This window comes from Alligator sinensis, unplaced genomic scaffold, assembly GCF_000455745.1.
Source record: "Alligator sinensis unplaced genomic scaffold, ASM45574v1 scaffold1238_1, whole genome shotgun sequence".
Lineage (NCBI taxonomy): Eukaryota > Metazoa > Chordata > Crocodylia > Alligatoridae > Alligator > Alligator sinensis.
In genome coordinates this window covers 1,208,879-1,232,072 of record NW_005842436.1, presented here as the reverse complement: position 1 = coordinate 1,232,072, position 23,194 = coordinate 1,208,879, and the positions used below count along the sequence as shown (strand labels likewise).

Genomic DNA, 23,194 nt, shown 5'->3' with positions numbered 1-23,194 from the left:
CATCATAGTTAAAAGTTGCAGCTAACTTTTAATTTAAACTAGTCTGGCTTCAATTTCCAGCTACAGGTTTTTATTACATGTTTTCCATTAAATTAAAATGTGCTTACTACCCAGTGTGTCCCCTTCCTCCACCCCATCTCCCCCAAAGTACTTAACCACCATTATTAAATTTCTCCATTTACTTTTTGATAAGATAAACAGATTGAGCCCCCAAGTCTCTCACTGCTAACTAGTTCCTCCAGCCCTTGCATTATCTTTGTGGTTCTTTCTACATCGTGTCCATTTTTTTTGTCAGCATTTTTTAAATGTGGATGCCAGAACTGGAGTCAGTATTTAATCACCAATGATGTAGAAGGGTGATTTCCCCTCTGCATACGCATTAGTCCTCCAAGATTCACAACAGCATTGCACATGGCAAACTCAGTGTTGAGTTGCTTTCCACGATTATCCCTAAATCTTCAAAGTTGCTTGTTTTCATGAGCTGGTTCTCCCATTTTGTAGCTGTGGCCTTTACTCTTTGTTCTTAGTTACGCAATTTTTGCATTTGGCTGTATTAAAACGCTCTTTGTTTAAATGGGCTTAGGTTTGCCAAATGGTTTGGATCACCATATGATTGCCCTATCTTTATGCCCTCCAGATTTTATCAACAGTGGTTTTATACTTCTAGATCAGTTAAGGAAACTTGTATTACATCTCTCCCTTGTGCTAGTCCCTCTGAAGCCCTACTGGAACCCCTCCCCCCCATGCTGATTCTCCATTAACTGAGATCTGTCAGCCTGTTCTTGATCCATTTATTGTATGCTCTATATTGTATAGTGGGGAAAAAGAATTGATGTTGTATGGTACCAAGTCAAATGCCTTACAAAAGTCTATTACATCTATGCAGTCAGCTTTAAAAAAAAAAAAAAAAAAGATAATCTCATCCAGGAATGGGATTAGATATTTTGGCAAAACCTTTTTTTCCATAAAACAACGTTGACTAGTTTGGATCAGAGATTTATATTCCTGTACTTTAATCCTTTACCAGTTAAATCTTTTATCAATTTTTCTGTTGTTTTGTCTGGGATTCCTGTCAGGCTAACCAGCCTTATTATACCTCGAGTATCCTGCTGGTCCTTTTTAAATACTGGCACAACATTAGCGCTTTTCTGGTCTTACAAAATTCTGCTGGTATTCTAAGATGTATTAAAAGTGAATATTGACTGGCCAGAGTTCTACTTATTCAACCATTAGTATTCTTGGGTGCAAGATATTTATGCCTCCAGACTTAAAAATGTTGTCTGATAGATGTTGTCTAATATCCTTCTCCATTATTACTGGACTGGAAAGAATGCCATCCTCATAATTAGAATATCATCCAATGTCTTTCTGAATTTAGAAGTATTTGTTGACTGCTTCTGCCTCTTGCATTGTTGGCCTTTGTACTATCTGTCAGTGGACTGGTATTATTGCCAGGGTTTATTTTGTTCCGAATATACTTTGAGAGAAAAACAAGACCAAAAATACAACCTCCTTAGTCCTGCCATCCTGGGCTTGTCCTCTGATGACTTCAGCTTCCCATCTTAACTTTTTGCACTTTTCATAATTCTAAATTTTTATATTGATCAATATCTGGTTTTTCATTTTTCTATTATGTTTTTGTTTCTAATTGCTATCATGACTTAGTCAGTGAACCAAGGTGAACTTTTACCTAAAGTTTTCCTCTTTCTTGGTTGGGGATATCATAGGTTTTGTGGCTGCGTAATAAACTGTTCTTGAACTCACAGTGTTCATTTAGATATTTGCCTAAATTTTTCCTTCTAATCTATTTGACCCAGTTTTCCTCAACTCAAGTAAATTGCCCTTGTGAGATGCTGTCTGTATGTGTGCCCGATTTACTAAATGGAACTATCTTCTGTTGGCCCGTGTTGAATGTTACTAGGTCATAATCATTGGTCCCTTGACAAATATCAACTTCCAGATAAATGATTATTTCATCTTTATCCCTCATACTGAGGTCCACATTTTTTACCTTGCATTGGATGAAATTTCTTATGTTGGAAAGAAAATGATTTCCAATATTAGGAATTTGAATTATGTTTTACTAACTATATCGGACCTCTCGTAAATGTCTCCCATAGCAACTGTTCGTTGCAGGCAGGTACTGAGAGAGCAATGTGCTGTTCTCTGACTTGATTCAATTGGTCTGTAACAGACCCTGATGTAGGGGATACTTGCTTCTGAGCTTTGTTAGTCAGCACAAGGATCCAGAGGCATTCCAAATTCCTATGTCAAAACTTCAGACGTTACCTACAGCCCTTATGCAGTCACTTCTTCTTTGTGAGCCATTTGTAACCAATGACTTTACCATTCCAGTCATCCACAAAGTTCTGGGAATCCCAGTTCTCAGCTCCTGAACCGAAGAGAATGTCCAGTTCCCTTTTTTTCTTGTTACACATACTTATAGCACTCATATACAAGTACTGAAAATGTCTTCATTATGTGTGAGAAGCAAGATTTGTTTGGTTGTAACTTTTATTCATTATGTGTCATCTTTGTTCTGCTTGTTTACAATATTTTGAATTTGAGTTTGTTTCCCCTCTCTCTCTCTGCACCCCCTTTTTCTGTTTAGTTGATAGTCTGTCAGGCTGCTCCAATTAGTTTCTAGGTAACATAAGCCATTCCTAGTTGTGAGATGCATAGTCCCATTCATATATGCACATGCCCTCTGCGGTTGGAGGTGAACTAATACTTGACAGAACACCAGCTGTACAGCCAGCAATTCACTTTATTAACTTTGTCTTCTCACTTGCAAAACTGGTGGAGGGTTTTGCAGAAAGATCACCTGGACTTTCTTTTTTGAAGGTTACTGAATTCTGTATTCTTGTAGTTCCATATGATGCATTAGTTCCACTGCTTATCAGCACTTCTGAAGAACCTGAGAGGCATCTTCCTAGGCTGTCTAATCTTGTTGTTACATCTTCTGTCTTTACTCCATTGTCAGCACATTGTCCTTTTGCCTTTGTGTCCCTTGTTTGTTGAATTCTGATTACTCTTAATTGGCATTACCAATGATAACTTTCTTTTTAGTGATGAGTCAGCATTTGAATATTAAACCATTTAGAAGTTGTCTGCTTAAATAGTGAGTCTCAACCTTAAATTTAGCCAAGCTGATGATGTGCTATAATTGGGCTACAGTCTATCTTTTTAGAAAGGACACTGATTTAAGACTTCTAGTGATGGAGAATCTATTAAGTCCATTACTAGATAAGTTTTTTAAGGGGATAATTACTCTCACTGTTTAAAAACTGTTTCTGACTTTGAATATCTCTAGCTTCAGTTTGCAGCCAGTGGCTCTTGTTATGTTTTTGTTAGGCTAAAGAGCCCTCTACCATAAAACATCTCTGTGTGCAGGTTCTGAGACTAGAATTGCATCACTTCAGCTTTTGAGAAAAAAGGAAGTTGATAACAGCATTCAAGTGTCTTGTAGGAAAGTCCGACTGCTCACCCAAAGTGATTTTTAAGTCTTCCTGATTCCTGTGTTATTAGAGGTATCAGAACTTCAGGCATCATAACCTTTAAGTCTTCATCAGTTGCTATTTTCAAGGATGTCAGTTAGCCCCCACACTGTAAGTCTGATTTGCATTTTTTTCCTATATGAATCACCAAAGTTGTGTGGTATTGAGATGCTTTACAGAAGTTTATTAGGTCAAGGGTATCAAATTCCTCTGGCCCTACGGCTGGAACAAGGGCGAGGGGCTGGTTCCCAGACCAGATCAGGCCCACAGGCTGGTCCAGCACACACAGCTGGTCTGGTGCAGGTGCTTCCTGTAGGGCTTGTCTCTGGCTGGCCCCATGCATCACATACAGTATGTGGGCCCCCGTCCTGTGTGCCACATTCGGTGTGCACCAGACCAGCCTTACGTGATACATGTAGCACCTGGGGCTTGGAACTGCATGTGGCATTTGTGTTCAGTCCAGAGCCCACAGGCAGCACCATTGGCCAAATGAATAGAGCGTTGTAGGCCAGATCTGGCCTGCGGACTGCATTTGGACACCCTTGTATTTGATCAACCTGTTAGGTTACTTTTATCAACCAAGCTTATACTGTTATAAGTGTAGTGGAGAAATAAATTTGAAAGGCATTTTCTAAAACACTGTTGGATGGCATTATGTTGCTGCCATTCTTTTATTCTTTTGCAAACACCCGTTGCCATTTCCATGATTTTGTTCAGGATCAGTGGGTGGCTGAGTGGCCTGTAATTACAGTCATCACATTCCCCATCCTAAAATACTGGTGCAGCTGTTCTTCAGTCCTCTAGGAATTTCTCTAGTGCTCCAAGGTAGTTTTTGAACCACTGATACTGTTTAAGACTTCCACAGCTAAGTCTCCCTTAAAATTCTTGAGTGAAAGTTATCCTGCTCTTTAGATTTAAAATGTGTTTATTTAGGTACTATTTAATACCCTCTTGAATTATCAGTGAAATAGGAAATATTTCATTATCACTGTAAGATATGAATACACATCATCCAGCTGTCTTCCAAATATAGAAAATTTTATTGGACATTTCTGCCTTTTTCTATATCGTTATTAATATATACTCTGGATCTATATAATTGATAGGATTACTTTTTGGCGTTTTACAGATAATATAGCTAAGGTGTATACTAGATAACTTGAATCAAAACAGAATTCAAATTTTCTCAGATAGATGATTTACTTATTCAGACACAGAAAATGGGAACAATTAGGTCAATTGGATTTGGCTAAGACTTCTGCATAATGGACATTTCTGCTTTGGAAAAGCACCAAGACACCACCAGCAAACAGTTCATTTCATGAAATTGTTATTTGTTGAATGGGGAGGAGAGCCACAATAATAAAAGGGATGGTTAAGACCAGACATGAACTGGAATCCAAGAGAAGTGGGTCCTCTGCCTGGTTTGCCCCTGACTTTTGGTTGTGTTGATAACATGCTGGAATATTTGAATGTGGCCACTTTTTTGGCCCTTTTTTCATTTAAAATTGAACTAGTTTCCCAGCTTACAGGAGCTTTTTAGATAAGTTCCATAGCAATTGAGATGAGGAGTCTGGTGTAGTTGATGAAAAAGCATAAGTGGCTTGCAGCTTTCCCAGATGGGGAAAAATGCGGGGCACCCTACAGTGCTAGGGAAGAGGGAGGGTGAGATTCCTGGATCTCTGCTGTGAAAGGCATACAGTTTAAGGGCTGTGAAAAAGTGTGTCGGAGGCTAGCCCTGAGATACGTAGAGAGAACCTCTTAGAACGGTTCAGCATGCTTGTTTTTAAAGCTCAGGAGACTCATTTTCCACATTAACCCTCCAGCCTACCACCTTACTAGAAAGTTAGGTTTGTAGGTACACTAGTTTCCTTTAAAGAAACAAACCTATCATACTACTTGGGAATATAAATATTTGGGGCAGAGGTGTGGCTTTTTTAGCAAAGGTGTTATACTATTAGAAGTCATAACTAGGCAAATATTTCCTCCTTCCAAAAGTCTAACAGTCTGGAAAGGGACAAGGAGAAGGACTTGTATGAAAGTGTTCAAAGCCTTTTGAAGAATTTTGTGAACGAAGGAGCTGACATGCTAACAAATAATATGGAGCCGTATAAGAAACCCACTGTACTGGGGAGCAGAATGCACATGCATTTAATTCTAATAATGAGGCTAGGGAGATACTGCTAATTCCCACAGCTATCAGGAAAATAGTTTAAAATGATTAAAACCAGGTGCCATCATTTATTTGACTTTTCAGAGAACCCTTGCAGAAGCCCCTCATCCAAGGCTGTTCAGGAAATTAAGTCATGTTGTATCAGAGGTAAATAACTCAAGTATTAGATACTGTCTAAGAGATGGGAAAAGAGAGATGGGATAGAAGTTTTTCATCATGCCATAATTATTAGAGGGCAGCCCTGAGTACTCTGTACTGGATGGTTGATATTACTTATGAAGGTTCTGAAAAGGGAGAAGAGCAACAAGGTTACAAATATTTTGCTGACAGCAAAAAATATTGTGAGAATTCACCTTTTTCATGACAGAATAAAATGAGGAAGTCAGAAGAGCTTGAACAAGTTCGGGTGAATGGGCAACACAGTACTAAATAAAATTACTAGAAAGATGTAAAGTTATGCACATTGTCAGGGTCATTTCAGCTCTTTATGTGCAAATGACTAAATTAACTAACCATTAAAGAAAGAGGGAAAATTTGAGTATCCTAAACTTTAAATCCAGAAGCTGCTGTTGTTTTCATGTAGACTTCCTTGTTTTGTAATCTATGGCACCACCCATAATCTTGATTTTGACCTTCCAGGAGTGTCAGCATCCAAACCATCTCCTCCCTGCATGCAATGCCCACAGTAATAACATCAGGTACAACTATTTGGAAAAGGCTAACCTGAGGGGGGAAGGTGTTAAGTTTTATGGTATTCATGACTTTTACCAAAAGTGAAATGGGGGAAATAGAATGTATGATTTATTAAGTGGATTAATTTTTATTCCCTCACTCTTGTTGATTTGTGCTAGGTATGTTAAATATACAGCGTAACAGTTTAATCTGAGTTGTTAAAGAGACGCCATGAAAACCTGTTTAACATGCAGCAACAGTTTAAAAAGTAATCTAGTTTTAAAAACTAGGATGAAAAATACTGGAAATGGCCCAGTACCATAAAAGGAACTAATGGGACATCTTCACCCTGGAAGACCATGTTCAGTTCTGATTGCCATATCTCAAGGAAGGCTGTCAGAAATTGAGGGATATGGCAGAGGGGCTGCCAAAAGCAATTGGAGCACTGGAGAGACTTCCGTCATGTTGAAAAAATTGGGACTGTTCTGTTTAGCAAGATGAACAGAGGTGACAGTTACAAGCATACACTTATACTGTACGACACCAGCAAACAACAGTCAATATACTTGAAAGTCAGAATTTAAAACTGACTGAAATATTTTATACAATACATAAATACTCTGTGAAACTCTCTGCCCCAGGACTTCACAGAGACTAAGACCTTGGATAGCAGAAATTTGCTCATTATGGAAGATGGGCCAAATTCTATTTTAAATTATGGTCATCACCATTTTCTCGTGCCCTGTCACCATGTTTGTAGTTGAGTCCAAAAGCAGGCACATATTATTGCTTGGTCTTTAGCCTCAGCAAGGTCCTTGGTACATGGTTCCCCCACATGTGGGCAGGCCAGTAAGTGTTCTGTAGTCTGAAAATTTCCTCCATGTTTGCATAGGGTTTTAGTGGGTGCCTCTTCTATCTTCTGGGTGCGTTCAATTTTGCTTGTTACTGCTCTCCTGATATCTGGTAGGGTGATTCTGGTGAGTAAGTGGAGATTACTGACTCATTGGCTTAAGGCATCCAGTAATGCACCTGCCATTTTTGTTCAGCACAGTGTCTAGCTTCCTTGCATGTATCAATCTTTCCCAAATCGGGCATGTGCATTCAACTGCCAAATAGCAAAGTGCAAGTGCAGTACGGTAGTTCATAATATTGTTGGATTAGCTCCTCCCCACCCCATTTAGAGTTGATGAGCATCTTTACTACATTGTTCTAGGAACTAACTGTGCGCTTTGTTGTTTCTACATGTGCTTTATATGAAAGTGTATGGTCTGTCACTCCCAATTAGATAGGATTCAGGCAGTGGGCCAAGCTCATTCTGTTCCAGGTTGAGTTGCTTACTGGTATCTGGGTTCCAAAGGTGGAAGATGCTAATCTGTGTTTTATTTAGATTGGCATATCGTTGATTCTTGATGTAATAGCCTGACAACCCATTGAGAGTGCTGATGCTAGTGTGGCCTCAGCCTTGGGTAAAGATTTTAGTTTGGGCAGCGGTGCACAAATCATCTGCATAAATAAAACGTCTCATACCTGGGTAAATTCTCTGATCATTGGTGTAGATGTTAAATAGTATAGGTACAAGTACGCTCCCTTAAGGTAGGCCATGCCTTTGTTTTTGCCATTGTCTTCAGTGATTACGTAATTTGACATAGAATCATCAACATGGTGAGTAGACTAGTATTTGAATTAACAACAAAATATTCTCCACCACCCATAGAAGGTCTCCCACTGATACTGGGGAGTCTTGCACAAAAAAGCCAGGGTAAAACATGTATTTTGCATAGGAACTTACTTGACCTTTTAATTCCTTATTTGTTCAATACCTTATTGCTGCATTTCACAGTAAGTTTTCCCTTCTTTTTTTCTCCTCCTTCTTCCTTTCTCTGTTCTTTTCCTATATTGTGCTTTTTTCATTCTTTATTTCCTTTCATGCAGCAACACTCCACTTGGTGAATTTTAATTCCAGTGTCTCCTTCCATTCCATCTTCTATAATGATCATCAGTGAAATGGCTTTAAAGGTTACATGTCCATTTTAGCAGCCAAAAAAAACTATGGCAGGGGTGGGCAATTATTTCAGGCGGAGGGCCGCTTACCGAGTCAAGCTGTCGAGGCCTGTATGGGTACCCCTGCACCTTGACAGGTGCCCTGCCCCCTGGTCGCTATCTTGGGACTGAAAGTCCCGTCGCCTAATCCTTGACCTTTGCTACCAGAAGTCCCTTGCCCCCAAAAGTACTCCTTTCAGCAAGGAGTTTTGCCATCTCAGAACCAAAAATACCAAATTATATTCTAAAAAGCCAACATCTACAGCATTCATTAATTTGATTTCAAAAAATATTTTTGCTCTGGTTTACATGTGTTTTTGTGTAGTGTACACAGAGGTGATTGCACAATAGCTTAAAATTAAGTCTTACGCTTGTATATTGTGGGGGGTGGATATAGGTTTGTGGGGGGCTGTGTGTGTGTGGATATGAGGGGTGAGGGAGCATGTGGGTGGGTATTAGGAGGGGGGGGGGAGGATGTGGGGGGGTATGGGGTTTGTGGGGGGCTGTGTGGTGGGGCTGGGGTGTGTGAGTGTGGGGGTCTGCATGTATGGCAGTGTGAGGGTGGGGTGCACATGTAGGGTGGGGTGTGCATGTGGGACTCTACGAACATGTAGATGTGTGCCCTACGAACGCACACACACACTCTGCCCCTGCCTGCCTGTACGTACGCACACACACTCACACTGTGTCCTGTCTGCACACACACGCATATTCACACTGCCCCTGCCTGCACTGCACTGCACTGTGCGTGTGCGCACGCGCACACACACACACATCTTCCCCTGCCTGCACGTGCACACACGCATGCACTCTCTGTCTCTCTCTGCCCCTGCCTGCACCCATGCACACCCCTGTACCCACAGGAGCCACTTGGTGCTGGAGCAGGAAGCAAGGAAATGGCTGTGGGTAGGCGGGGCTGGGCTCCTGTCTCCTGCTGCTGGCTCCCCCTGGGTCCTACTGCCCCTGTCTCATGTCATCTTTGATAGGCAACCAGGAGCAAATACATATTTTCTAAATTTTTTAAGGGTCCTGCAGGCTGGATAGAATGGCCTGGCAGGCTAGATGCGGCCCACGGGCCATATTTTTCCTGCCCCTGGGCTATGGAGAGTGAGACATTTCACACTTTAATTATTTCAGGTTGCCTCCAGGTTCAGGAAGACAGCACTGCAACAGTGCATTCTTAGATCACACTTTCAATGTCCTCTTATTTGTGAAGGCTAGAGATTTACTTTAAAAATCCAACAATTTAATATTTTGAAGAATCTTAATGAGTGGTGTGGAATACCTAAATTAATGGATGGGCCTAGGAGGTTGACGCTCCCTACTTCCTCATAGTATAAGGTAGAACATCTGCTATATTATATACGACAGTGTTTCTCAAAACTTTTATGCAGGAGGCATGGGTCCCAGGGCTTAGCCTACTGATCCTTGTTAAATATCTGCCATGAAGCACCTGATCCAAACAGGCTGACTATGACAGTGTTCTTTTGGGACCCAGCTAGGATGCTTGATCCTTACACCTCAATAAAAACATTTTGGATTTTCTGACCTTTTCAGCAGTGACTTTGAACATCATTCTACTTATTTGCAGCAGGAACCTGTTTCATCTCTATCTGTTCATCCCTTCGTGCTCTTTTGGGCCTCTTTCTATCTTCTCCCTAAAGGAGCAACTAGCCTGCCTCTTGTTAACTCCCTTCTGTACCTTTTAAATATCCTTTCATGTTCTCTGTTGCAGAGCTTACTTGAGCATGACAGAACCCCATCCCTGCCATGGCCTGAAAGGAGCCCAGAGCAATGGCTGCCTTAGGTGGAGAGGAAAGGGAAGGGAAGGAGATGCACTTAGTTCTCAGGGGATGTTGATGGCTAAATGGCTGGAAAGGTGGTGTGGCAGTTGCACTGGGGTCTTTTTTAGGGGGAGGAAAGATGATGGAAACTTTTATTTTATTTTCTCAGAAACAAATAGAGAAACACAGGGTGAGTCTTAAAGCATGGTAAGCTTGCTTCATTTGGAAGTGCAGGTAGGATTGCCAACTGACTGAAGCTATTCTGGGAGATTTTTTCCCCCCAACATGACGTAATGTTGTATTGTATTGTTCGGCCCGTTCACAATATCAGTTTCCCAGATTTGCTCTCAATAGTCACCTGGAGATAGATGCCGATTCCGGTAGACTCCCAGCCAGTCCAGGAGGGTTGGCACCCCTAAGTGCAGGGAGGAGCTGCCATAACATCTAATTTATCAAAAGTTGAGCAAAAGGCCCTGGTACCAATGGGAGGGCTGACTGGGTACCAAGACTAAGTCAACTGATATCTTACCCTCCTAGAAAAAGGAGTCAACAATGAGGTGGCAAAGTTTCCAAGTGATCAGAATTATTCTGGGTAGTCAGATCCAAAGTTTAATGGTAGAGGGTTACAGAAAGGATTTCACAAAACTACCTGAGCAGGCAATAAAATGGCAAACAAGATTTCTCCCCTGCCCGCCCCCCGCTTTTAGTCACATACCCACAGTCATAATTACCTTGTGGAACTCATTGCCCCAGGATGCTATTATGTAACTGAGTTTATAAAGGGTATTTGAAAAATTTATGAAGGACAGGTCCAAAACAGGGATGACAAATATACCTGTTTACTGAAAATCTTTTGTGCTACAAATGAAAATAACCCTCTTCCTTACTGAAATGTTGATCGTCAATTAATCAAACTTTGTTTCTCTGTTAATTGTTTTCTACCTGAGAATTTCTCTTCTCCAGTTTCACAGCCCTACACAGTTTTTGATCATTCATCACTGTGCCTGCTTCTTGCCTCACACCTGATGAAGAATACTGCGCATTCGAAAGCTTGTCAAACTTTATCCCATGCAGTTGGTCCAATAAAAGATATCACTTATCAAAATCCTTGCACTTCAGGATCAAAGATATCCTAAGCCTGGGAATGCAGGTAACTGAGAGAGTATGACAGAAATGGATTGCTCTACTGTTCAGAGCAGTGACACTCAACCAAGGTGCTGCAGCACCCTGGAGTACTGTGAGACTTTTTAGGGCTGCTGCGTGGTCAACACGAGCAACGTTATCTGGGCAAACACTTAGTATGCTTGATTCAAAAGATAAACCCAGAGGCCTTGTCTACATGAGCATAGATGTTTGTTTCCCCAGGGACAAGTAGTGGCAGCACACCTTGTGCTGCTGCTACTGGTCCCCAGGGAATGCCTGTGCCACATGCCTGCTGGCACATGACAGGTTACCCTGGGTGGGGTAGAGGAGGCTGGGCCCAGCACTGGGCTGGCCCTAGCAGCCTTACCTGTGGGCCTCCTGGGGCTGCAGCACTGGTGATCCTGCTGCTCAAAGCCTGTCTGGTAGCTGGGTTATGCCAGCCAGTCTCCAGTTTTGCACAGTGTGCACTGTACCTGCATGCACCACTCTGCTTTTCTTCTTTTTTTTTAATCTGATATCCAGAGTCAATCCTCCCCCATGCTGCTCCCTTGCAGCATGGAGAACAGCTGAATGTGTGGTAGGTACATGGTGCTGCAGACCTGCCTGTGGCACCACATACTGCATAGCTGCACTTGTCTGGATGGGACCAGGCTTTAATTGGAATCCATGGTGTCAAAGATACTCTAATCTGTAGTGGTCTGAGTTCTTTGCAGCACAAGAACTGCTGTAATATTTTTTGATACTGGAAAAATGAGTGAAAGTGGTAAGATCTAGCATCTCCCAAGGGTGGCTTCAAGCCCAACAAAGTTGAGAACCACCGGGCTAAAGCAGGAGTGCTCAACTCCGGGTCTGTAAGCCAGACCTGGCTGGCAGAACCACATGATCTGGTGTACATTTGAATTTCGGTGATAAGGGTGACCACATGGAGCAAGATGTGAGCCCTTCAATGCTCACAGGAAATTGGGGAACTACAGCAGCAAGCAAGGACTGCACACTGGAGAACACTTTGAAGAACCTGATGCATGCCCCCACCCACCAGCAGGGCTTCAAAATCCCCCAAGTCCAACACAGGGTTCCAGGTAGAGACTCCTGGCAAAGATTCAGAAGGCTCATGCCCAGGATGTTACCTGTCCTGAACTGGTCTGGTGCTGTATATTTCAGATCAGTGTGGCTCTGTGTGGCACCACCAAGCCCTAGGACCTCCTGCTTCTGGTCCATCCATCAGACCAGGAAGGAGGCTCTGGCCCAGGGGACCCCAGGCAAAACAAGGGCTGCTTTCCTGTCTCTCTGCACGCATCCCTGGGCAGAGTCTGGGTTGGTGCCCACCAGCTCCCTCAACTGTTCAAGGGGCAGCCCGTGCTCTGCCACTGTGCTCTGCCAGGGAAGAGAGATTCACTCTCTTCCCTGTTTTCTTCTTTGCCCCTGTATGTTATTGCTACGCTCTTCGTGACCTCCCTTTTTAAGCGGAGCTCAGTGTTGCTCTGTGGGGCCGAAGAAAACAGGTCGAGGGGGAGGAGGTTGACCCGGGTCAACAGCGGCACTCGGCTCCTTATACGCCACAAAAGTGAGCCCCATGGAGGCGGGCCCCGGCCCCTGCGGGCTAGAAGCACCAATCCCGGCCCGCGAGGCGGCGGGCGGGGCAAGAAGGAGGTAGGAATGCAACCTAGCTCCAAGAGTAGGGCGGAAGTGGCCGTAGAGAAGGGCGGAAATGGCCCCATTTTAGACGGAAGCGCTAGCAGTGCCGTTTTTTCCGGTCGCCACCGGAAGGGCCCCTATTTAGCAACCAAGATGGCGGCTGGGATGTACCTGGAGCACTATCTGGACAGTAAGGGCCGGGGCTGGGGCTAGGGATAGGGCGCGCGGTGTCGCCGCCCTGCGGCTCTGGGCTTGCTTGCAGGAGGGCGCTACCGCGGGCCTGCTCTGCCGGTTCGCTACTGTTGAGGACGGCCCGGCCCGGAGCGAGCGGCCCCTTGGGCGGAGCGCGGAGGCGGTGCCTGCCCCGCCGCTGGGGCCCGGGGGCTCCGCCTCGTCGAGCGAGCGGGCCTGATGTCACGGCGGCCGCGGGCTGGCTTGGCTGGAGCTGCTGCTGCCCGCACCGTCCCTTCCCGCCCCGCCTGCCGCAGCCGGCCTCTGTCCGCCGGCGGCTGAGCTGGCCGGGTAGCGCACCCGCGTGCCTATGCCCTTCTGCCGCCGCGCCTGCCCTCAGGGCGGGGTTCGCTCTTGTTCTCTGCTCGCTCCTGACATCACTGAAGAATAAACCAGCTCCCTGCCCCGTGCACCTGCAGCCACAGCGTCGCCAGCACTGTGGGTGCTGTGCTGGTCAGAAGAAATGCTGCTCTTCTGAGACCAAGCAAAAAAGCTTTTAATGCGCTAGAGCTCACCCCTCTTCCCGCCCTCAAAAAAAAAAAAAGCAATGCAGTGCAGGGAAGTTGTGCCTAGTCCTCCTTTTTGTTGAGGTGCTTGTGAGGTGGAAACGGAGACAATTCTTGTACTACACCAGGGTTGTTTCGTTTGCTTCTTTATTTTACTCCTGTACAGATGTGTCTAAAAGTTTTTTTTTTTTTTTCTTGCTTTTTTGTTGTAGGAGCATGCTAGAGAAATGAAAAAAAGTTAGTAGTATTGCCTGTAGATTTCCCTGACACACAATGTAAAAGCATTAAGTAGTTTGTAGCTGTCACATTTTCTGTTTAGGCTGGAACTTTGCATGCCAGGTGTTGACAGGCTTGGTTCATTCCTGCTTTTAACATTTTTGCTGTTTCAGAAAGCAAAGCTGGGGAAGAGCATGTTGCCTTGTCGTGTTTTAAAACAAAGCTTCTAGCACCCTCCAGTGCCTTAGAACAAAAAGGCTGGGAAGGGACTTCTCATTTGAGATAGTCCTGATTGATTGGTTGTCCTGGGTTTTTAACCCTGATCAAAAAAGGAGTGGCACAGCCATTTACACATGTTGCCCTTCCAGGCTGCATGGCTGTTCCTCTGCCAGTACGCATCTGGGGAGAGTGTACAACCCTAACCAACTTGTCCCTGGAATGACTGACGATGAACTTAAATAAGCCTCAGTTAACTATACAGCATCGTCTTGGGCGGGGAGAAGCATCAGCACACTGTCTCATATGCTTCACTGGTACTTAAAGCAGGACAGTAGACAAAGGAGCCTAGTCTGTAGGATTCCTGATCAAAAGGCTTTCTTTTAGGAGAAATGTCATGTCTGTTTATACTCCATGGTATCAGAATTGTACCTTTTGTGAAAGTTTAGCTGGTTTTGGCTGAAATATGTGCCCTTGCATGTCTGCACAGGCTTGGAGATTTGTTGGAGCTTCATAGTTAATTTTTCCAAAGATCCCATCTACACTGACTTTGTTTCAGCCTGGGACTGCAGAGGTCAAAAAGGTTGGTGGGGCACTGGAACTAAGCAGGCAATCTGTTCACTGCCTTCATTGCTTCCTGTGCTATAGCAGAGGGGAAAGCTGTGTGAATTGAGTACAGAAAAAAGAAGAATAAGATTGGTACAAATGTCATTTCAGTTGATCAGGAGAAACTGAGACTGGCTGAGAATGGAGAATAAGTTTGGAAACTACTGTGTGGAGGAAGCAGGGATATAGATCTGATGAGGGGTCCAGGTACAATGAGAATATGAGGGCGATATGGGTAAAGACATGGGGACACCAGGAATTGGGAAGGGAGGGGGATATGGGAAGATTAAAGTCCAGTGAAGAGACTGCAGGTAAGCTAGGATGAAGCTGGGATAACCATAAGCTTTATGAGGAGAAAGAAGCAAGCTGAATGTGGAATAGGTTGTTGACAGACCCTCAAAAGGGTAGTCTTCTGAGAGAAACTGGGACTGGAACCAAGAGCTGGGATGGGGGAGAGTGATGATGACTGCATAAAGACAGGTTGGAGGGCATGGAGTCAAAGGTGTTGGGCTTTTGGGGGAAACCAGAGAAGTAGGATTTCAGGGCTGGAGCATACTCTCCTGAAAAGCCTGGAACAGAAGCTAGATTCTCAGATCTCACAATTCTGTTGTCGGCAAATAACAATGAGCCCAATGGCAAAATATCTTATTCTGTCTAGTGCAAATAAGCATGGAGAATGACATTCTGTTAGTGCAAGTAGTTATTCTTTTGGCTCTGACTGACAATTACACACCCAAACTAAGCTAAAAGGACATTAAGTTTGCAACATCAAGTACTTAGAAGTTAGGGAGTAGCAGTATTGAGGCTGTCTATGAAGCCTTAATTTGACCTTGTTTTTCCAGAATTGTGCACAAGCAGGGGCTCTTTCCATTGCTGCAACATGGTCCTTTGTACAGGTCTCACCAAGGAGTTGGCAAACAAGCAATGCTCCATATTCTGTACTGCACTGCACTGGCATATATTTGTGTCATTAGAGTAGCCCCATTGGCTCATACTTGTTTTTGATCTTCCAGTTTGCTTGCTCAGGTGATTCAGGCATCACCACGTTGGCCAATCTAAATCCACCCCTCCAGAAGGTCCTTCTGGGGTTCCAGGTCTATTCTAGAGTCCCTGATCACATATAATTTTTCCTTCCATAACCTGTGACACCTTGTTAGCCATTGTGTCCAGCAGCACAACACTGGTCACAAAACTCTTTTATGTAATCTTCTTGTGCTAAGGCAAGAAAAGATCATTGTGATTGTCTAGGCTGACCTCCTTCAAAGGAATTGTCTATATTAATTTTTGCTTCAAGTCTAACATCTAGAAATAGAGCAGGCCAATCTGTCTCACAGGTACCACAAGTGGTCTCCGTGCATGGCAGACTGGGGAAGGGACAGGTGGCACAGTGGCAGATACAGGCAGCAGAAAGCAGCAAACCAGGTGGGGAGCACATGAAAGGAAGCAGAAGGCAAGTAGTAGTACATTAGACAGGGAGCAGAACAGCAGATCAGGCAGGGAGAAGAGGGTCAGAGTGTCACTTTGGGAGGATGTGGGGCTAAATTTGTGGCATACTTGCCAAAAAGTTTGACCCCCTGCTGCAATTTAGGGAGAAGTAAACCAAAGTAAACCCCCATGGCATGCACAAACAGCCTGGAACAATACCATTAAAAAGGAAGAGTGGGTTGTTAACACCTGTGAAATGAAGAGTTTTGAAGGGATCAGGTCATGAATGTTGCATGCTTGCTGAGGCTGGGGGTCATGGCAACCGCCCACAGGTGGTGGGGGCATGGTGGCGGCGAGGGGGGGTGCTGACCACCCGCCAACACCATCAGCGGTGTTGAGAAGGGGGGTTGGGGGCAGCAGCAAGCAGTGACCGCCCACAGGCACCATTGACAGTGGCCAATCTCAGGGGGTGTACCGCCAATCTCGAGGGGGTGCATGTGCACCGACTTGTACCCCCTACATGTCACCAGTGTATCAGGTAGATCATAATGAGCCATGAACTCAAGTGCTCCCTCAGTGCTGCCTGACTAAAAATGCCGCTGCCACTACTACACAGTTTATTTTAGAGTTTTGGACTGGCCAGGAATCAAAGAGGAAGTGGAACTGCACCCCTTCAGGATCTGCTCCTGGTTCCTTCTCTCCACTTATTATAGATGATTAACCTTCTGTATTGTAGCTAACAGAATCTGGAGAAAGTGGAGCCATCAGCTACATCAGTGATTCTCAGCTGGGGTGCTGCAAGATCCTTTAAAAGGTGTTGAGCAATATTAGTAGTGTTAGCTGTACAAGCACTGACGCACAATTCACAAGATAAACTCAGAGATTTAAAAAACAACCCATAATGTCAAAACCTTTTGACCTTTCGTGAACTTTCTGAGTTTTTTGTTTTTGTTTTGGGTTTTTTTGGCAACAGAAGATTTGCTCTACTATTTTTCTGCACTTAAAAATGAACAAAACATAAGAGCTACCTTTTTCTGAGGGATGCTTTGAGCCTAACATGATTGAACTAGGTACTGAAGCACTTTTCCCTCTGCCCCACACTGAAAGCAGTACTAAGTGGCAAAGTATAGAAAAGTAGGGGAACTGAGAGACCAGGTTTGAAAGATAATTTGAAGGGTTAGGGAGAAGAGAAGGCCAAGAAAGAAGGATAGGGACAGTGTAAAGGAAGAAGAGTTTCTTGTGTTGGAGAGACGCCTGACTGTGCATGTGTTGACTGTCCTAGGGGAACCTGTATATCAACTCATTTGTGTGTGGATAGGTTAGGAGCCAGTATGTGTTCATGTATTTACTTTATTTTTGGAGTAGGAATGCCACAGTCTGAGAGACTTTGGAGTGTGAAGCCGGGGAAGGAGTACTATTAGATTTTGTAGGAGGTAACATGTAAGTGTGTTGCTTTTAATTGTTTTTGTAATGCACAAGATTCCCCATGAGGCCTGATGTATCTGTTGTACTGGAAAACGTGACTACGTGTAGCATGAAAACACAATCCTTATCCTGAAGAGTAGGCAATATGAGGCCCTGTCTACTCATGAACATTCAACCAGTGGTGGAAATATATTTCTATCAGAGTGAACAGGTATGCTTCCTGTACACTTTCTGCCACTGGTGCTTATCTGTCCGCCTATTTGCATGGGAACCAGAGTGACTTCTAATAAATCAAATCTGCATCAGTGGGAATTGCATCTGTGTAGTTTCACATTCCTCCATGGCAAGTAACCCAGGGCATATACTTTTCCCTCAGCTGTCTAGCATCAAACTGGTCTGTACTGAACTGACTTCTGGTCGCTTCTGTACCCTTCTGCTCTGAGACAATATCAGCTATTAGTTGCTTATGTATTCATATAGATCTGGTCCTGTTCCTGAGCTACCTTTGAAACAAATAGCACTTTTCCCACTACACTCAACCTTCTTTGTTTATTTTATTATGAAAATTCAGCTGAAACCACAAGGGTTTTCTTCTTTGTTTTGTGGGATATGGAGCCAGTTACTGTCCCAGATAGGAAATACCTGCCAGAATACAAAGAATTTCAAGTGCTTGTCTGAACAAGTGACAGATGTATAAAAAGAGACCATAGCACCACCTTTGAAAACTCTTATGAGACTTACAAAACTTGATAAGGAGCTCTCCCTGTTTATGGCCTGGGCTAACTAAACAGTTGGGAGGCTTGCCAGAAGACTGCTGATAGCCATAAAGAAGTATTGGCCTGTCTAAAAACAGTAAGTCTCTATACAGTCACTATAAGTCTGTTTCCACCCCCCATGCCCTCCACACCTGGTTTGTGGGTTTAACCTGGATGAGAATTCTTCTAGCTGGTTGCTGTTTGTATTTGTAAGGAGGCAGACACAACTATACCATTAAAGGTTCACCTACCCTGGGGTTTATGCTGGCAGATGGCTGTTTAGCAAAACCCTAGTAGAGATGCAGCGAATGCCGGCAGAAAGCAGTTTTCTGCTAATCTAGCTATACCACCACCCTGAACATAATGGACAAAATCAGCATAGTTGCATTAACAAAACCCTAGTGAAGATGCAGCTATGTCAGCTAGGAGGTGTAATTTTACATTCTTAGTAGACACCGCTATGCTAGGAAAACTTTGCACTTTAGACTAGGTCTCAAAATCTCCCCTTTCTTTTCTTCTCATTATTCTCTCCCATGACTGTCCCTTCTAAAATCTCTTTGGTCTTTTCCATTTCCCCTTTGTATCACTATTCCCCAATATCCTCATTCTGTTCTCTTCCCACCATGCTCCACATGCCTGGATGCCTACCTACACTCACGCAATTCCAGCACTAATGCCCTGCGGTGTATCACAGTATAAAAATGTAAGCAATTTTATTGTGAGAGTTTTCCATTCTATTAAATCATTATGTTAGTGCAGCATAGGTTCACATTCAGTTTAGCAGGTCTTTATTTTAATTCAGGGGCACGCAATTGTTTTGGGCGGAGGGCCGCTTACTGAGTTTTGGCAAGCCATTGAGGGCCACGTGACAAGCAGCCAGGGGCAGATAAATATTCATTTTCTAAATTTTTTAGGGACCCCGTGGGCTGGATAGAATGGCCTGGCGGGCTGCATCTGGCCCACAGGCTGCATTTTGCCCACCCCTGTTTTAATTGAACATAATACAGTACAGAAATTTTGTGGAAAATTTGTAGTTCATCTTGCTGGTAGTTAAAAAGGGATCAGTGATTCATGGACACCATTTGTTAAAGAGAGAGCCACTTATGCATGATACTTAAACTTACAAGCTGTCTATATCACAGATAATTAACTGTTGAATAATTTTAAATCTGCTTTTTCCCATGTTACCTCATTATATTGGATAACTTTTGATACAAGAGGGGTTCTGATTTGCTGGGAACGTTACAAAGCAGTGCATGTCTCCATGCATTTTCCAAGCTGCTTTAGTAGGATGCATTTCATCATTATTCTAAAAATAAAGCTGGTGGCACTACCCTGCAGTCTTCCTAGCTGGTTTGTAGCCTGTCTGAACAGTGATTGATTTCTGTGAATATACCTCCAGGTGTAAGACTCTACAAGATGCAGTAGCATAATTGGAGTCTTGTTTATTCCAATTTTCTCGTTTGCTCTTCTAAAGATCTAAAATAAATCTTGACATGTAACGACAAGCATCCCCTTACCAGAAATTGAGGAGCTGTTTACCATCTTACTGTGGGTGCTATGTTGCTGGAGAAACATTGTAAAATAATATGAAAACAGAACACAAAAGACCAACATCACCTTAAGGAAAGGGTACTTTTTATCTTTTCAGGATTGCTGAGTGTACCCATAACTACTATTTTCACTATTGTTACTGACTGATCTTTGTTTCTGTGAACAGCACCTGTTATAGATGCATGCTATTTGAGAGGTTCTTGGATACCTCTGTGCTGCCTCAAATTGGAGGTCAAGAAAAAGAATCAAGGAAGAAGAATGGCCTAGTCAATAGGGCACTGGCCAGGAACTCAGGATACCAAACTTAGTCACAGCCTTCTTGTTTGGCTTTTGGCAAATCAGCCAAAGTGTCTCAGTTACCTTCCTGGTAAAATGGAGACAGTATTTGTTAAGGCTGTTGAGAGAGCAAAGTCCACTAACAGTAGTGAGGTATGTGGATATGATGGTAGTGAGGGCCATACAAGTAGACAAGAGTTGCAAAGTCATGGTGGAATACAAATGAATAACAAGGAGGCCCAGGAGATAGTGCAACTTTCATTTAACTGTGTGTGTGTGTGTGTGGAACAGGGAGAAGGTAGTTCTATGAAGGTGATCTATAACAAAACAAAAAAAAGATGGGAGGGATACAACAGCTTATCAATCCATGGTTTATCTGTTAGAAGTATGCTCTTCAAATTAATTTACAGCTATATGGTTTTTGGACAATTCATAAACGTTTTTACTATTTAATAAAACAATTATTGTGTTCTTGGTTTTACAGATACTATGCATATATATATTTTCATGTTAGTCAACAATAAACCAGTAAAAGGACAGGCATTTCAGGACAAGCACAGCAAGAAGATGGTACTGGTACAGAGTCTAAAGCAGTGATTCTCAACCTTGTTAGACTTGAGGCACCCCGCGCAAATGTCAGCTCTCAGCTTTTACTTGTTTCTTGACTATGGAAAAACTCAAAGAACCCAGACCACAGCAGGTCAAAGCGTTTCTGACTATGAATTCCTATTTGAAAACTATGGATTTATCTTGTGAATTGTGTGGGTGTTTGCTCACTCAGCAGCGCTAATATTGTATGGCACCCCATGGCACATTTAAGCATCTCAAGGTACCCAAGGTTGCTGCAGCACCCCAGCTGAGAATCTCTAATATAAAGCCATGGGACCCTAATCACTAATTTGGGGGGCCTTAAAATTTACTGTATTATAAATTATTATATTACTTGGCAAGTATTCTACCAGAATACAAGATGCTATCTTCTTTTCTCCTAGTATGCATAGAATTGTCATCTTGGATGACCTGTTCCAGTCTGGTAGCATCACTTCCCAAGTATCTTCCATTGCTTTCTGTTCTAAATGATGTGCATCATGCAGCTAATTCAAGGAAGTGCGTCATGGAACAGTCAGTCCCTGGCACCTCTGCCTCCCCTTCATCCTGTCAGATGCACACTCTGGAGCTGCTTTTCATTGGGTTGGTGCATCTCTAAAGAGTCTTCACGTGAAGATTTCCAGTTTAAGTCATGGAAGCAGAGGTTAGGTCATCTAAAATAGGAGTTGGTACAGTTAATCCACTTAGGATTCACTTTGCTTCTGCAGTATAGACCTGTTTCACTTTTGTGTCTGGAGCTGAATTTCTATAGATCCTGGCATACAAGCCTTTTAAGACCATCCAAAGAAAATGCAGGTGAATTTGTCTTCGTGATCCAGCAGGTCAAATGGAGAGTTATTCCCAGTAACTGGCTTGAAGGGGTAGGTGAGGCATCTAGAGTGGGTGCACTGGTCCTTACAATGTGCTATATGAGCACATTGTAATTGGGTAGATGTGTTGATGGCATGTTGATTGGTTATCTTTTGCTGATATGCCACCTCAAGGAAAAGATGTGGCATCAAATGCCTTGCATAGCTCCAGCGCAGCTAGGATGTCTCCTGTCAGTGAACTGCTTCTTGGTTGTTTAGCAGGGGTGAGTGGCCCCATTCCAAGTAATGACTGATATTCACTTCTCTGTGTTGAGAGGGAATCTTATCCTGGTAATCCAGCTTTGCAGTACCAGGGCAAGATCAGCATGGAGGTCCTATATTCTAAAGCTTTTGGAGCATTTAAATAACCAAATGATCTACATTTGCTGGCTGGACTAAAAGGCAGCACTCCATCGAGAGTAGTTGATCATATACAGTATGATAAATTCCATGGGGTTATGTGAATTTAATTTTCATCTGTCTCCCTTTGAAATACTCAAACAGCTCCAAAAGTTTTGGTGCCAGTCTGGGTGCCATACTACATGTACTCCAAGATCTGCTTTTCTGATTCAGTAAGTGAGAGAAGCACAGCAATCAGAGTCATCTAGCTATGACAGACTAGTTCAGTAATAACACTTGACACCACGTGAATTCCAGGATGTGGTGAAAGGGGTTATGAATAAGACCCCTGCGGGGGTGGGGCATAAAACTTCCCTGGCTTCCTTGAAGCATCCCATAATCTGGTGCAAAAGTTGCCTAGATTGCAGCATGTCTAAGAAAAAAGCAAGGAAGCCTGGCATGTACTACAGTTAACGCAAAACAGTGCTGTGTGAGCATAAAGGATGCTGTAGATCAGGGGTGGCCAACCTTTTGGAATGTGGGGCCGGATCATGAACTTTTTATCACCCAGTGGGCCGGCGAGCTACATTCAAAGACCTCACAGGAAGGGTATCACATCAGGAAGTGATGTCACATGGCCTTTGACACCGATGAAGTTGCAGGAAGTGACAATGAAATGGGTCTAACCAGTTCAAAACTCTCCCTCTATAGTATTCACCTCTGCCACTGTTTGGGACAGGATACTGAGCTAGATGGATCATTGGCCTGACCAAGCATGGCACTTTTTATGCTCTTATGTTCTTTGGCTGAGCTTCCAAACTATGGCTGAGATTTGCAAGAAGGGGTAGATAGGCATGTTACAAAGTTGTCATAAAAGATTTGGAGCCCTCTAAATCCCATTCATTTTAATGGAAGTTGGCCTTTTGACTCAGCTTTGAAAATCTCAGCCCAAGTTAAAATATATTTTGCATTTCTATGCAGTGCATCTATGTGGGGCTCTCCAAGCATTTTACAAACATTAAATGAACCTCAGGATATCCCTGCTTTTCAGAAGAAATGTGGTGGTGAGGACATTCTGGGAACATCTCTCACTCTCTGTGTGTGATCTGCTTCTACTGTTCTTGGACCGACCACCCTAGAAGGGCCCTCACTGCCTCATTTCCAGTTCAGAGAAGGTAAAGTGTAAGTGGGTAGGAAGGGCTTATTTTTGGCAGCAGGTTTGAGTGGCTTGAAGCTAGTAAAGA

The 23,194-nt window shown here is 43.4% G+C and overlaps 1 protein-coding gene across 3 annotated transcripts in view; it reads left to right on the top strand.

Moving 5' to 3' along the window:
• ING4 (inhibitor of growth family member 4) overlaps positions 1 to 23,194 on the top strand; it is a 36,653-nt gene that overhangs the window by 1,510 nt on the left and 11,949 nt on the right. The window contains exon 1 of one of the 3 annotated variants that reach the window (XM_025211914.1): positions 12,993 to 13,134. The exons of 1 other annotated variant lie outside the window; for it this stretch is intronic. In XM_025211914.1, the coding sequence (XP_025067699.1) occupies positions 13,098 to 13,134 (37 nt within the window). In that variant the 5' untranslated portion in view covers positions 12,993 to 13,097. Of the gene's footprint in view, positions 1 to 12,992; positions 13,135 to 23,194 lie in introns of those variants that run through there. One more of the 3 variants, XM_006030304.3, reaches the window with a different exon arrangement.